At 37.0% G+C, this 15,411-nt stretch overlaps 2 protein-coding genes across 5 annotated transcripts in view; one reads left to right on the forward strand and one right to left on the reverse strand.

Annotated features, from left to right (window-relative positions):
* Positions 1–2,448, reverse strand: part of LOC132092527 (palladin-like) — an 84,452-nt gene extending 82,004 nt beyond the window's left edge. For 3 of the 4 annotated variants that reach the window (XM_059498796.1, XM_059498798.1, XM_059498795.1), the window contains exons 1-2: positions 2,231–2,448; positions 387–1,304 (exon numbers count right to left, since the gene is read on the reverse strand). In XM_059498796.1, coding sequence (XP_059354779.1) covers positions 387–1,303 — 917 coding nt within the window. In that variant the 5' untranslated portion in view covers position 1,304; positions 2,231–2,448. The remainder of the gene's footprint in view (positions 1–386; positions 1,305–2,230) is intronic. The other variant, XM_059498797.1, reaches the window with a different exon arrangement.
* A 2,394-nt stretch (positions 2,449–4,842) lies between these two features.
* On the forward strand, positions 4,843–13,951 carry anapc4 (anaphase promoting complex subunit 4). The gene is made up of 29 exons (XM_059498781.1): positions 4,843–5,018; positions 5,279–5,395; positions 5,499–5,604; positions 6,492–6,624; positions 6,708–6,782; positions 6,911–6,937; positions 7,087–7,131; positions 7,222–7,306; positions 7,407–7,514; positions 8,172–8,255; positions 8,344–8,430; positions 8,602–8,666; positions 9,338–9,380; positions 9,478–9,554; positions 9,632–9,732; positions 10,134–10,185; positions 10,288–10,343; positions 10,704–10,750; positions 10,925–10,981; positions 11,056–11,112; positions 11,193–11,286; positions 11,408–11,505; positions 12,053–12,114; positions 12,305–12,343; positions 12,483–12,584; positions 12,709–12,795; positions 12,901–13,068; positions 13,238–13,361; positions 13,546–13,951. Exons 2-29 carry the CDS (start codon positions 5,288–5,290, stop codon positions 13,789–13,791), a joined length of 2,433 nt encoding a protein of 810 aa, XP_059354764.1. The 5' UTR covers positions 4,843–5,018; positions 5,279–5,287; the 3' UTR covers positions 13,792–13,951.
* The last annotated feature ends 1,460 nt before the right edge of the window (positions 13,952–15,411 follow it).

Consider the following 15,411-nt stretch of genomic DNA (forward strand, 5'->3'; position numbering starts at 1 on the left):
AGATTCACAATTTGTTTTGAATTACTGAAATAAATTAATTTTACGACAACATTTGAATTTATTGAGATGCACCTGTACGTATATACTCATTAACTATTCCCTCCTCCATAAATACAGTCTTGCTGTGAATGGCATCTTTTGGTATACACAGGAAAATCTGATTTTTTTTTCTGATTTCCAAATACTCTTTTTGCTTCAAATCAAAATTTGTAATGTTGTGATTCACATTGTAGCTTGTTGGTTTGGTTCATGGCTTTTAACTCTTTCACAAAGACTTTTTTTTTAAATACCCATGAAAAAATTAATGAAAAACACATGAAAAACAACACAACCCAATGCTAAGGGATACTGGCAATACCTGAGTAGCATAAACCAGGTAATCCTACCTGACTAGTGGAAGGGGGTTTCCAGTCACTCTGCATTCAAGGCGAATAGGGCTTCTTTCTGCCACTTCCTGGCTCTTCAGTTTCTGGGTGAAGTGTGGAGGAGCCATGGGACCATCTAGACTTACCCCTCGGCTCAGATGCTCATCTGACCCAACATCAGCCAGTCCCTGGTGCATACTTTCCTGCTGGAGCTCAGATGAAGAGGATGAAGGTGGCTGAGCCTGCTGCATGGCCAGCCGATGGCTCCTTGGAGACAAGTAGCCACTGTCAGGTGAAGAGGAGTCTTCATCACCTTGCTGGTCCACACGTGTGGAGCCTTTGAAGATGGAAGAGAGCTCCTCAATGAAGGTAGCAGCTTGGCTGCAGAACTCAGTAGCTGAAGCAGCTCGTTCGTTGAGCTCTAGTCCTCCGTGAACCAGCCGGGGACGGTCCTGCTTATATACTGGTGTGATGGATTTTTGGCAGACAAACTTTTCGGGTGATGCAAGAGTAGTGCAGGGCTGGTTAGGCCTGCTGAGTGGCATGCTCTGATTGGATGTGACTTTACTTGATGTGGTATGAGTTGACTGAGATGCTGAATCTGGGAGAGCAGTGTCTTTGGTTCCTGAGGAACGGGGCAGGTGCTCGCTGGGAACGGGGGGTTCAACTTGGTCATTTGGGTCATTTACATCACTCATGGCCTCACGAGCCAGGTCCAGACTAAGGCTGATCTCATCCTGGCTCAGGAAAGCAGAAAGTTCTGGAAAGTCCCCATCCCCACTTTCAAGCTCAGCCACTGAGTCCAAGTAAACCTCACCATCAAGAGGTGGCACTGAAAGCATGCCCCCATCCCCCTCCAAAGATACACCCCCTGGAGGACACGCCTCTTTCATTAGCAGAGAGATGGGGAGTGTGTCATTCCAGCTCCCGTCCTGCATCCTGCAATACACAAATCACCAAAAAGAAAGGTTAAAAAAAATTGTGGACCATCCTATTTAAAAAAATATTTTAAAGCTCAGAAATATCAGAATCATAGTCCTAAAGACAAACAATTTCTGCAATATATGCCACATTCATGCACTTAAAATATGAGAATGATCATGGACAGTTGTCATATGATGACTCAGGCTGGCTACATTGGGCACAGCTGTCCAGCATTAACAAAGGCTTATCATGAGACTCAACTTATTATAGCTGACTTTGTTTACACAATGTTTATGTAAAGTGAGCAGATGTTGTATATAAAGGTGTGCGGGCATGTGTGCATTTAAAGGGACGTGACAGTGTGAGTTTCTCCCCATCATGGCGTCCTGAAGACCAGCCGTTGTTATTTTTAATCCTCAAGGGCTGCATTTCACAGCAGCAACCACCTCACCACCAAGAGTCCTTCTTTTATTTTTTTTTTACACACAAGTTCACACTCACGCTGCTTCTACATTATTCATGTGGAAATTATGGCATCTTTATGTTGACTTGATGAATTATAGATAGCGGAATATGAACATGATATGCCAAACAATTGTCAAAGCCAAGACTGACAGACTGACACGCTTGATTTTCCATCCCTGACACAAACAGTTGAATGCACTTTATCAGAATCATTTGTAAAAGTGTGAAGTATTAATCATATGGTTGATGAAACTGAATGAAGAAGTGAAGTAAATGTAAAGCTGAAACCATATATCTCTGATGACCATTCATTGAGAGATGTTCTGAATCTAATTATATAATTTACTTAAAAATATGTATAGTTGTGTATAAGCAGAATGAAACAAGTCACATGTAATCGTCTACTTACATACAAAAGCAAAAAGACAATGACATTATATATTTATATATACATTTAATAAAAAATAGCCATTTACCTTAAGTCAGTTTTTACAAATGTCCGTCCCCGTCAGAAGGTACCAGTTTTTCTGAACTTCTCTATGCAAGAAAATGAAAAAAGATGTGTTTATTTCTTCTGGAAGTTGTGGGTCTTTTCTCTGTCCTATGTTTCTTTTGTCTTGTTTTGCCGAGTGCTCTGAGGTGAGCCGGTTAAAGTGTCCGCAGAGTAGCCTGCTGTCCCATCTGTCTCGGGCACTGACCGCCGCTAAATTTGGCCCCTAGCTCAGGTTACACAGCAAGAGAGAGAGACACGGTGAGTGTGTGTGTGAGAGAGAGAGCTCTGGGGTGTGTAGCATCCATGTGCCCACACCACATCAAATACACAAAAGCATGTAAGTGCATTTTGCAGACACCCACTTGACAGTTTGGTTCAAAACAAGCCACCAAAGCACCTTCCAACAATACAAATCTACAGGGCACCTAATACAGGGCACTTACAGTACAGGTAAGCAAATAAACCATTGACTTTTTTTTTATTTGCTTCACAATTTATTTTTACACAGTTTCTTTAAGAACTTACAACTTACATAGTAAAATTTGTCCATGAAACTTAATATTCATAATGAATGTGCTGAGTCTCAATTCAGTCACAGTTTTGACTCTTGACTTTATGTTAGAACCCAAAAGTAGATTCATATTACCTAGTAAATTATTTTATAGTGCACAAATGTTATATAAAGTACTGTTACATTTTAAGTAATATTCACTGTTATGAATCCATTACGGACACAGACATGACACTTTCAGAACCAATGTGTGTCAGTAACCAAAGATTCTTAATTTAACGTCATATCAATTGCTCATTGATATGACACTGTTATCCCATTAAGACCCTGCTATTAACAGAGTGCTTTATATAGGAATGAGGACACAACAAACTGTAACGTCCTGCCACAAAGTTTACAAGCTCAAAAGTGGTAGACTATTAACACTTCTTACTGTCTATACTTGATGATATTGCAAGATAAGATATTCTTTGAATTTGTGACACCCTGTCTAGATGACTAAGATGGAAATTTAAGTTGTTATTCACCGTATTATTTCTGGAGCTGTTAACTGTTATATTGAGTCACTGAGTTCTCAAGAACTGTGTTGAGCCTGACAAGTCAATCAATCAGCCACAGATGGATAGATAGATAGATAGATAGATAGATAGATAGATAGATAGATAGATAGATAGATAGATAGATAGATAGATAGATAGATAGATAGATAGATAGATAGATAGATAGATAGATAGATAGATAGATAGATAGATAGATAGATAGATAGATAGAATTTTGGGTGAACTGTTTCCTCATGGTGAAACAAGTGGCACTTCACAAGTTTAAGAGAGGTGTTTGTGACGGACTTCAGATGTCTATTTCAAGACACGTTCACTTCATAAACACAGACAGCACAGAGCTATTCCTGTTTCTCAACAATCAATGCACTAATTAAAGTTGAGCTTCAGTGACAGGAACAAGATGATCTATCACTCAAAGCACTGTCACAGCACAAACATGGACACGACTGGTTCAGAGTATTACTCTACAATCTTAGTCAGACACATCAGTGAGGGAAATGTTATTCTAGAAAATTTTTCTTCCTGTGTTGTCTCAGACTGGCAGAATAATAAGCTCCAAACTTCACCGTAAGTGTGTATATATATATATATATATATATATATATATATATATATATATATATATATATATATATATATATATATATATATATATATATATATAAACAGGAACTCTTCTAAATCCCAACATAACAGAATATAATGTTCCCTCCATTTGTAATTTTCTTTTCATCTTGTGCAAAAACTTTTTTCAATATTTACTCCCAGTCAGTACCAGGCAAAGAAAGGATTCGGAGAACTCCAGCCCAGTTTCAGCATTGTCAAAAAACACAGATGTATCAAATAAATTTCCACCAATAATTTTGCCTGATAAATCTATCATTAATTATAAATATGTGATGTGGGTAGAAATGAAAAAAGATTACTTGTAAACAGAATATATATGAAAATTTTATATCTAGCTCTGAAATTAGCCTTAGCAACACAAATAACCTGGCTATTACATTCCTTGACCATTAGGATACATTCCTTAATGTTGGTCAATTATTATTTGTATAGTAAATTATTTGTCATTCATGATTTGATATGTGCTGGGAATAGTGGAAATGTTAATGACAGAAATCCAAGGATCTCCTCGAAAAATGGCCGAATTGTGATGCATTTAGGCTATATCCAGTGTTTGGGGTTATTATTAGATCAGCTCAATAAACTAGCTAGTGAAAAGTGTTTTGAGAAGTTATAAAGACGGTTTATAAAAGACCACTAGGCCAGATAACATTGCACATTTGAAGACGCACATAATCTGTATCATTTACATTAATAAGAATTGTTATTAAAAATCGAAGTGCTTCTAAAAATAATGATCTTTTTCTTTATATATTTTTATGTATTTATTTTGCTGGTTGATTTTAAACTAAACCAAACACGGAAACTAGTTGACAGCCTTCGTAAAATTCACCCAATTGATATCTAGTAGAAAAGTCATTTCGCGTTTTTAAAATGTATTTTGACCCATTCGTTTTTCCGTAGTCATTTCAGTGGCGGTCAGAATCATGTGTCATCGGTCGCTTTGCTGTGAACATGATTGTATTTACATTACTGATAAGAATATATTAATGTTTTGAATCAGTTTCTGTATACGTGTGCAAATTAGAAGACGAGCCTGATTGCGGAGTTTATTGTTTGTCGTCGTTTATCTAGTAAGTGCGTGAAGTCTTCAAAACGGGCTAATGTGGTGCAGCATGGAAGCAACAGCAGTATAATTAACTTTTTTTTTTTGTCTTAAACGACTGTAGTGTATGAAAAGTTTCAGTTTAATATAGATTAATCTGCGTTCATCACTCATGTCAAGCAGCAGATGACAGCAGTCTGTGATCTGACTGATCAATGCTGTGTAAGACTATGATACTTGTTACTAGAGCTGATGGTGTCTGTACTAATGACTTCTTTCCTTCTGCAGGGTTCAGCAATGCCTGCTTTTCGCCAGGTCGGGGAGAAACAGCTTCCCAACCCCATTCTGTACATGGCCTGGTCTCCTAACAGAGATCTGATCGCCCTGGCTAACACTGCAGGAGAGGTTTGGTCTTTTATAGATGTACACCAGTCTGTCTTCAGTTAGACAATAGATCCTAACCTGCAGGATTGTAATGGAGGTTCATTAGACTATTCTATCTTTACAGCTTCTCCTGCATCGGCTTGCCAACTTTCAGCGGGTCTGGAGTTTACTGCCCAATGAGAACACAGGAAAAGAGATCACATCACTGGCCTGGAGACCTGATGGGAAAGGTCAACTCAAATAATATTTCACTGCCTTATTTGTATCAACTGGACATATCAGGGTTATTATAGTTAACTACTATAAAAAATGGTACTTGAAACAAAATGAATGTAAACTTGTGTGTGTGTGTGTGTATGTGTATATATATATATATATATATATATATATATATATATATACAGATATATATATATACAGATAGATATGATATTATAGTAAAATTAAAACAGAAATAAATTTGTTTAAAAAAAAAATAATAGAAATGACAACTAAAATTTTTACTAAAATTGGCTAAGATGGAAAATGTAAAAAAAAAAATTAAGAATATTAATAAAAACTATAATAATATCTTTTGATACTAAAATAACATTGAGACATATCACTTCACTCTTACAGAAGTGTACGTTACTTTTATTCATTCACCCATAAATACAGCATTCATGTAATTTATTCCTCTTATAGTCACTTTAAATTTCATTTCTAATTCATAACATGCCCAGGTCCAAATTAACCAGATGTGTCCAAAATATAAAAAAAATTTTAAACTGTCATCTAGTATTATAGATTAGTTTTACTTCTAATTTTTTCTAAAATGTACATACAACTTTATATTGGCTTGTGCTTGTTATCATTGTACTTTTTGTAACTATTTTAACATCAATACTCTTGTATATAATTCTAACCTTTTATGATCGTCTTGTTGAACTAATTTCATCATCAAAAAAAGTCCTGCTGCTGATTCATTGCAGATTTCACAACTAAATCCCTAGATTTTAAGTATTGTTTAATATCTTATTGTTTACATTACATAACTAAAAATTCAAATGAAATTTCAGCCATTTACTGAGGTATCTACCAAGTTAATATTGTCATGTTATATGATTGCTGTCTGCAGTCCTGGCATTCAGTGTGGGAGACACAAAGCAAGTGGTGCTGTGTGATGCAGAGAAGGCAGAAATCCTCCACCTGTTCCCTGTTGAATACCCAGCGTCCTGCATGCACTGGATGGAGGTGCAAGATGACAGCAGGTGGGAGTTTTTACATAGAGAGGTTCTATTGTCTTTCTCTATTGATTACTTGGTTTCATTAATCTGGTTTCTTTTTTCTCTAGCACATTGTCCTCATTCAGCGAGTCTGAAGATGAGTCCAGTCGTTTTCTTCCAAAGTTACCCACTTTACCTAAGAGGTGAGATCCTGAGCTTTTGATTGTATTCCAGATGGCTGAATGAGAAGAACTGGTCACTCTTTAGTTTTTATATTTTGTAATTGTTTTGATTACTTTTCCATTTTCTTTTGTGCTGTGTTTGTGTTCAGCTACAGCACCACATCAAAGATATTTAGGTAAGAGGACATTTTATGTGCTAAATATGCTGATTATTTGTCTTTTTCTTTGTCATACTCTTTATGATTGTCATTCATCTTCATGTGGCATGTGTCAGTTTGACTGTGTATCCACTCTGCTTAATTCTATAGTTTTTTTTTTTTTGCAGTGAAGAGAAATCAGATGAAGTCACAAATCTTTTGGGGGAAGTGAGGTCAGTGTTGTATGCACTGATCTGCTTGGTTAAGCTTGAGAGTTTTCTGATGTTGTGTTGGGACTGATGATGTGTGATGTTTATCTGCAGGCTCAATATCCTGGTGGTGGGAGGACCTTCTGGATTTGTGGAGCTGTATGCGTATGGACTGTATAAGATTGCTACGCTAAGTGGAGTAAGATATAACATTTTCTTTTAGAAAAATAACAAAGTTTAAAAATAGACAGTAAAAGCAGAAAGTTAGTGATCTATTATTAACTTCATGTGCCTCTCAGATCTCAGGGACGTGCCGTAGTCTTGGGCTCTCTAGTGACCTCAAGTCCCTCTCTGTTATTACAGAGATTAGATCTGCAGAAGACAACCCTGAGATACATTACATACAGGTAAAGTCTGAAAACACTAATAAACAGTATTTTTATCCAAATATTGACATTGTCAGCACTAACGAAAAAGGGGAAAAATGCTTCATTAAACATGCCATTTTCTTAGAAATGTACTCTTTGTATTCATGTTGGTTTCATATAGTTCAGACAAACAGTTACACAATTTTTAAGAACAGTTTAAATGTAGTGGCTCCTGTGGTGCAACTATGAAATCAAAGTTATAAAATATTTTTCTTACACCTTCATTACATGTGACTGTGACTATATTAGATTTCATGAGTTAATATATATATAAATATTTTTTGGAAAGTTTTTTTGCCATTATGATGTCTGGTCATATTTTGAACTTCATGCCCTAAAATAACATCAAGATGGTGTTTCAGTTACTTTCTCTTTTGTTAGTCTGACTAATGTAACATTTCAGTCCACAAAGTGCTGAAACAACACCAGTTGAACTCCAGCATATTTAATTCTAATGTTATTATATCAGTACTATAAGTTTATGTAACTGTTATTTATTGAAGGTTGATGTCAAACCAAAGTGCAAACAGGTTGAGTCACACATGTCCTTATACTGCCAGGTTACATACATGTGGCGTCTGCATTGAATGGAATGTATGAGGTTGATATCAGTGGTTGACAGTGACTGTGTTGCAGCTGGACACTGGACTGCTGTCTTCATGTTTGCCTGAGCTGACCAAGATGGCACGCAAGTTTACACACATTTCCACGCTGCTACAGGTGAGAGTCTTCACGGGCGTCTCATAGAAGCTAAAACCTTTTTTTTTATGCACAGAGTATCTTTTATTCTCTTTCTTTGTTGTTTTAGTATCTGCGTCTCTCTCTCACCTGTATGTGTGAAGCATGGGAGGAAATTCTTATGCAGATGGACCTTCGCCTCACTAAGTTTGTCCAGGTTAGAGTTCATCACATGCGAGGCAAACTCAAACAAGCCTGTAAAAGACATCAAACAGGATGGCATTCATTAAACACCTACAAATGCAGTAATGGACTGTGATTTATTAGGATTTATTACAGTTCTAAGAGACCGCTGTTTCTCTTAATGGATGATAATGTTGTTTTACAGGAAAAGAATACGAGCACTCAGGTTCAAGATGAGTTTCTGGAGCTACTGTTATGGGGCCATGCCAGGTGCACAATTTATAAATGATCATTTTTTAAGACCACATCATATTACAATTGTAGTGTTAATCTGTGGTGGTAAGAGTGGTGTTTGTGGCACATTTTAAGTTTCTGTTTGCAAAATTATTTATTTCACGAGTAATGTTTGTAAAATCACGTTAATTCATAATATTTTACTATAATGAACCCATAATATTTATTTCTCATATATATATATATATATATATATATATATATACACACACATACATTATTTAAAGATTATTTAATATAAAATTTTTTAGATTAAATATAATCAATATTTTAATTCAAGCTTAAATCTACTTATGCTTGTGTTTACTTTAAATGGCCGGCAGGGGGCACCATGTGTTCTTAAATTTATAGCTACAGTCAGAATTACAAAACATACATAGAATATAATAGAAATAGAAAGTATACAGGTATAAGATCTGGATAAACAGGAAAACAGCTTTGTAGGTGTCTGTTGGTTTTATGGATCATATCCTGGGTTGGAAACTTGTTTAGCTTACCTGATAATATGTTTTAAGTATTTTTGGAATATTCTTTAGTATAACCAACCCAGACAATGACATGATACATATTTTTTTTAAACTGTGTATGTGTATATATATATATTGTTATATATGTTCTGATTTCGGAGTCAAAAACTTCTCTTTCAGCCCTGAACTTCAGGCCCTTCTTATGAATCAACTCACAGTCAAGGTAAATCTACTTGGATTAGGTTGACTGCATTAGTGAGCTCATTGTCAGTGATCATGCAACTATTACCAATTCATTATTTTGTTGTTTATCCGCTCAGGGCTTGAAGATGTTGGGTCAGTCCATTGATTCTTCCTATTCCAGCATCCAGAAACTTGTTATCAGTCACTTGCAGAGGTGTGTATCATTCACTAGTCTTAAGCAGCAGACTGTTGCAGATGGGCATGTGCACTGAGTGTTTGCTGTGCACACAGTGGCTCTGAGGCGCTGCTGTATCATCTGAGCGAGGTCAAAGGCATGGCGCTCTGGAAGCAGAAGTTTCAGCCTCTCGGCCTGGATCCTGCAGCCATCGAGGGTACAAGACTGGCTATTTATAGACCAGAGTTATATTCAAGTATTACTTATAAACTGTTATAGGATCCATTAATCTTTTTAATCGGCTTTAAAAAAAATCTTTTTTTATTTTAATTTTAGTTTAAGTTTTAGTCGTTTTTTTATATGCATTTTTTCATTTTATATTTTGATATATCTGTAATTTATTTTTAATTTTTTGTTTATATTAGAGTTTTAACTTAAACTTAAATTAGTTGCCAAGTCAACACTTCTAATTTTCATAAAACATTTTTATTTTTTATAGTAGTTTTAGTTGAGCTGAGCTCAGATTCTTTGGAGGCATTTAGTTCTGAATTGCAGAATCCCAGTGTTTTTAGCAAGTAGAATGAAATGTTTATGCGTTCTCTTTTGTTCATGGTTTAGATGCCATCGTAGCTGTGGGCTCCTTCACCCTGAAGGCTAGTGAACTTTTACAGTGAGTTTAATCTTATTCTACCCACTTTATCTTGGATGGTCTGTTCTATATATATATATATATATCATTAATTAAACTCTCAACTGTTTGTCTTTATTCTAGAGTTATTGATAAGAGTATGAAGAACTTCAAAGCCTTTTTCAGATGGCTTTATGTTGGTAAGCTACAGTTTTTTTGAGAGCTTTAGCTTTAAAAAAAGTTAACAATTTACGATAGTCAAAGGCTGGTACTGCCTTCCTGCAACTAATGTTCAGTTATACTGAAATGTTTTTTTTATTGTTACTTGTTGGTATTGAATAAAGTTTATTTACATTCAACATTATTTTAGCCTTAATGGATTATTATTATTTTTTTCTTTTTTATAACAGCTTGTTGCAATGCGTTATGGAATGTAGTGGCTGTAATCAGCTTGTATCAGCTCGCATATCAGGAGTGTGCTTAAAATGCTGCCTCATTAGGTTTTGAGACTGATTAATATAGTTTTTGTATTGTATTGTAACAGTTTTTGCTTTTCACAGCAATGCTTCGTATGTCAGAAGACCACGTTCCTCCTGAGCTTAACAAGGTGTGATATCAGAATCAGAATTCAATAGACTAAAAGAGTGTGGGTGAAAAAGTGGTGGTGGTGGGAAATGTTATCAAGCAAATAATCTAAACATGATAAGTAAAAATATATAAATCATATAGATATTAAAATAACATTTCTACAGTTTCATAGAAAAATATTTGTGTGTTTCAGATGACTCAGAAGGATCTGGCCTTTGTGGCGGACTTCCTGTCCGAACATTTCAGTGCTGTGAGTGAAAGAAAAGCACATTATTTTAACATTAAACAAACATTTGGTGAAATGTATTCTTTCCCCTATTTTAGAATGAAGAGCTGTTTGATCGGAAAGGGAAGTATTTCAACGTTGAGCGTGTCGGACAGGTGAGGACCTTCATACATGTTCTAGTGGGAATTCTTTTCTTCGTTTCATTACATACTTGTTGTGTGGTTGTTTTTTGCAGTACTTGAAGGATGAAGATGAAGACTTGATATCTCCACCCAACATGGAGGGCAACCAGTGGGTGACATTTGTAAAGCAGAGCACTCACCTGAAAGGTAAAATAACACATCCATTATTAAACGACAAGACAGCTGATGTTATCTAATTGTTTTGCGAAAAAATATCAAATCGAATATGAGAAATTAATGTGATTAATGTAATATGACTTCGTTGCAGACAGTCCGCTGCTCTTCCCCACGTACCCACGGAAGTCTCTGCACTTTGTCAAGAGAATGATGGAGGGGTCCATTGATCTGTGCTTACAGAAACCAGCCGTAAGTCTCTAAAAAAAACACACACACAAACTTCAATCCTGTCTCTCTAGCTCTGTAAATGGAATCACATTGACAGGGTTAGAAACAACTTTAATACTCCAGGACAACCGTTTTACATGTTCTGCTTTGAAACCTTAGAATTTATTTTTGTTTTTTTATTTTTGTTGAATTAATTTATGTTTTCAGCTCTTTATTATGGGTTGAGGTGAGTAGAGTTCAGTTTAGTCAGTGTTTATGAATTTCTGCTAGCCAGAACTGTTAAAAACCCAGAGACTTAACCCCAAATGAAAATTACCTCCATTCAAAAATGTACAGTGTTTTCTCATTCATCCTGCCCTCTTTTGATGTCCATCCCATTCTATTTTTCATCAGATGCTCTAACTTGCTTTCTCACATAAAAACTCCACCATTATCGGTCTCCAGCACATATATATCAGAAGCATTAACTACATTATCTTGATGGTTTCACCCTTCCTGCTGACCATTCGTTCCCTGAGCACTAATGCATCTGACTCCTAATCATACGTCGTCTGTGTGTGTTTTTCAGGAGGTGATTGGGCAATCAGTAAAACAAGCTGTGTGTTTGCGATTGTACACTGTTCCTGAGAGGTGATCCATATTCTAGATTCATTCTGTGATTTAACATACATAACCTAAACATTTAATAGTACACCTTGCTTTTGGATTTGGGGGGTTTTAGTACTACTAATGATTTCTCAGGAAATAACTGATGATTCGATTTGAGTTAAAGAACCAGGGCTTACTGTTGACAATATGATGATTTCTGTGTTTTGTTTAGCTCTGAAAATGCACCGAGATTGTTTGAGCTGCCTTCACTGTAAGTGGACCAGTCATATCCTTATAATTAGACTACGAATGCTGTTTTGTAATGGTGAATTCTGTGGCTATAGTGCTCGTCAGTGACGTCCATAAGGCGATAACAGGATGTTGTTGATGATGAGTGTGTTTTAATGCAGGTCGAATGATAAGAAGGCTGGTATGCATTATGTAGTGTTCTGCATGCCAGAGATCTCGCCCTCTAAAATCTATATTCTGAGAAAAGCAACAGACCCCAACAGGTACACACACCTCTTTTATTCTGTTCTCTTGTATTTGATTACAAAGAAAAATATGAATATTTTTTTTTCTATCATCTCTTTACTGAATTAACATTGAGCAAAAATTCTTCTTAAATGGTTTCAGGTCTGTCCCTAATGGTCTGGTGGCCATAAACCTCAGCGCTCCTCTCAATTCTAGTATAGATGATGAAACACCTGCACCGACTTCTGCGTGAGTTCATCAGTGGGAGTAAAAATATCCCATGCTATGAAAATATTGCCATTATTTAATGTTTGATTATATATGTGTGAATGATTGAAGCAAACTGTTTATTAGTGACAGCGCCTACAGTTGCCTTGATGCCCGTTTTTATGACGACGAGACATTAACAGTGGTATTGCGAAGTCGGGAAGATGACGAGAATAAGATGCGCATCCTTGCTCAGCTTCATCTAAACTCTGTTTTGAGCTGGGATGAAGAGTTCACCTGGGACCTTACACTTAGGTACAGCATACTTGTTGATTCACACCAGTAACCCATAATTTTTAATTGGATTATTTTTTAAAGCATTGTAGCATTATGCATATATTGCAGTAGGTTGTAGTACAGTTAAGCTTAGTTTGACAGTGTGGCTCTCCTGAATTAGCACTCTTTTGTTTGTGGTGTTTGTTAGGCTGGAGCAGCAGACTGAAGGGATCCCAGTCCAGGGTTTGTCCTGGGGAAACCAGAGCAGAGAGATGGACAACCTCAAAGCTCAGTTTGTAGCAGTTAATGGGATCCGCAAGGTGGCCTGCGTGGTAAGACTCTACAACTTGAAGAACATTTTAGCCATATTGCTGCCATTTATGTGCTTAACTTTTTTCAAAATATTTAGTTATTTAAAAATAATTAAATGAATTTAATTTTGAGCAATCATAATCAAGAATTCAGCTTATTGAATAGCATGTAAATAGTAAATAAATCTATTATCTCTCTCATCAGCTCAGTGCCAATCTGAGACATGTACGTGTGTACGAGATGGATGCAGAGGAGGAAGAGGAGGATGAAGAGCGTGCTGATGAGTCACAGGAAATGAGCTTAGACCAGGACAGACTTGAGGACACAATGACAAATCAGAGTGATGCTGGGGAAGGTGGAGATGGAGCAGAAGGGGCTGAAGATGCTCAGGCGGCAGGTCAAGGGTCAGGAGACATTTTGGATGAGACTGCAGAATCAGACACGCTTTGAACTCTGACCTGAGATCCAACATGTTCTCCACAACTGAACTATGGACTCCTCTGTTATTTCTGGTCTTGTTCTTTTTATATTAACAATGTTTTGTGATAAAGATTATCTGTTGAACATTTCATATTCTCATTTTAAAATAAATGGATTAACTGTAAAATAATCTTAAGTCATATCAATTGAAACTTATCAGTGTCTCCAGCTACACTGCACTGATACTGCACTGCAGAAATGCGCTATTCACAGTCAACCATGATTCATTTATATTCTGTGACTGAAAGTTTCCAAAAACAGCTCTACAGAGATAGAGTAGTATTCAGCTAGTCATGTGACCAAAACATGGCTGTCTCCATGTAAAATAAAACTACTTTCACAGAGTGCAACAGTCCCATTCTTTTCCACCATAGGGATTGTTATTTGATGGTAAATGCTTTTGTTGAAGCCATCAGCCCATATTTTTTAACTTGTTTTTCAAATAGTTGTGTTCAGCAGCAAAATTCCTGGTAAAAATAAACTACTGTTCCCATGATTCCAGCAAATATCAGGGAATCGTGACAACATTTTAGTGAAGTACTGTGAATTTTGTAGACTCAGTTTACCTACACCGTCTAAATACTTCTGGTTTTTGTATAAACACAAGATATACTGTATTGTTTTTAATTTGATTGTCATCTGTAAAGCTTCAGGGGATTGTAGTTCTTAACCTCATTTAAACCAGTTAGTACACAGTCGCTTTGTCTTTTCATCTGATTTTCAGTTATATTTTTGCTTCAAATTGAAGTTTGTAATGTGATTCACCTCATAGCTGCTAGGTTTGGTACATGGCTTATAACTCTTTTACAAAGAATAAAAAAAATAAATACCCTATAAGAAATATACTTCCAGAACCAAAATTGCTGAAAACGTGCACTGTTGCTCTCTTTTAGACTATTAATATTACTATCCATCCATCCATCCATCATCTTCCGCTTATCCGGGGCTGGGTCGCGGGGGCAACAGTCTAAGCAGAGACGCCCAGACTTCCCTCTCCCTAGCCACTTCTTCCAGCTCTTCTGGGGGAACCCCAAGGCGTTCCCAGGCCAGCCGGGAGACATAGTCCCTCCAGCGTGTCCTAGGTCTTCCCCGGGGCCTCCTCCCGGTGAGATGTGCCTGGAAAACCTCCCTGGGAAGGTGTCCAGGAGGCATCGAAATAGATGCCCGAGCCACGTCAGCTGGCTCCTCTCGATGTGGAGGAGCAACGGCTCTACTCTGAGCTCCTCCCGAGTGACCGAGCTTCTCATCCTATCTCTAAGGGAGCGCCCAGCCACCCGACGGAGAAAGCTCATTTCGGCCGCCTGTATCCGGGATCTTGTCCTTTCGGTCATGACCCACAGCTCATGACCATAGGTGAGATTAGGAACGTAGATTGACCGGTAAATCGAGAGCTTTGCCTTACAGCTAAGCTCCTTCTTCACCACGACAGACCGGTACAGCAAACGCATTACTGCAGAAGTTGCATAAAAATTATGAACAGAACCGGTGACAAAGGGCAGCCCTGCCGGAGTCCAACATGCACCCGGAACAGGTCTGACTTACTGCCGGCAATGCGAACCAAGCTTTTGCTCCGGTCGTACAGGGACCGAA

Source organism: Carassius carassius, chromosome 18 (assembly GCF_963082965.1).
Source record: "Carassius carassius chromosome 18, fCarCar2.1, whole genome shotgun sequence".
Taxonomy (NCBI): Eukaryota; Metazoa; Chordata; class Actinopteri; order Cypriniformes; family Cyprinidae; genus Carassius; species Carassius carassius.

Excerpts from the sequence above, each read along its gene's own strand:
- anapc4 (XM_059498781.1), top strand. The coding sequence starts at position 5,288 with ATGCCTGCTTTTCGCCAGGTCGGGGAGAAACAGCTTCCCAACCCCATT. Across the intron at positions 8,667-9,337 it reads CTGTTATGGGGCCATGCCAG|CCCTGAACTTCAGGCCCTTC; the intron begins GTGCACAATTTA and ends CTTCTCTTTCAG. Across the intron at positions 10,751-10,924 it reads TTCCTCCTGAGCTTAACAAG|ATGACTCAGAAGGATCTGGC; the intron begins GTGTGATATCAG and ends TGTGTGTTTCAG.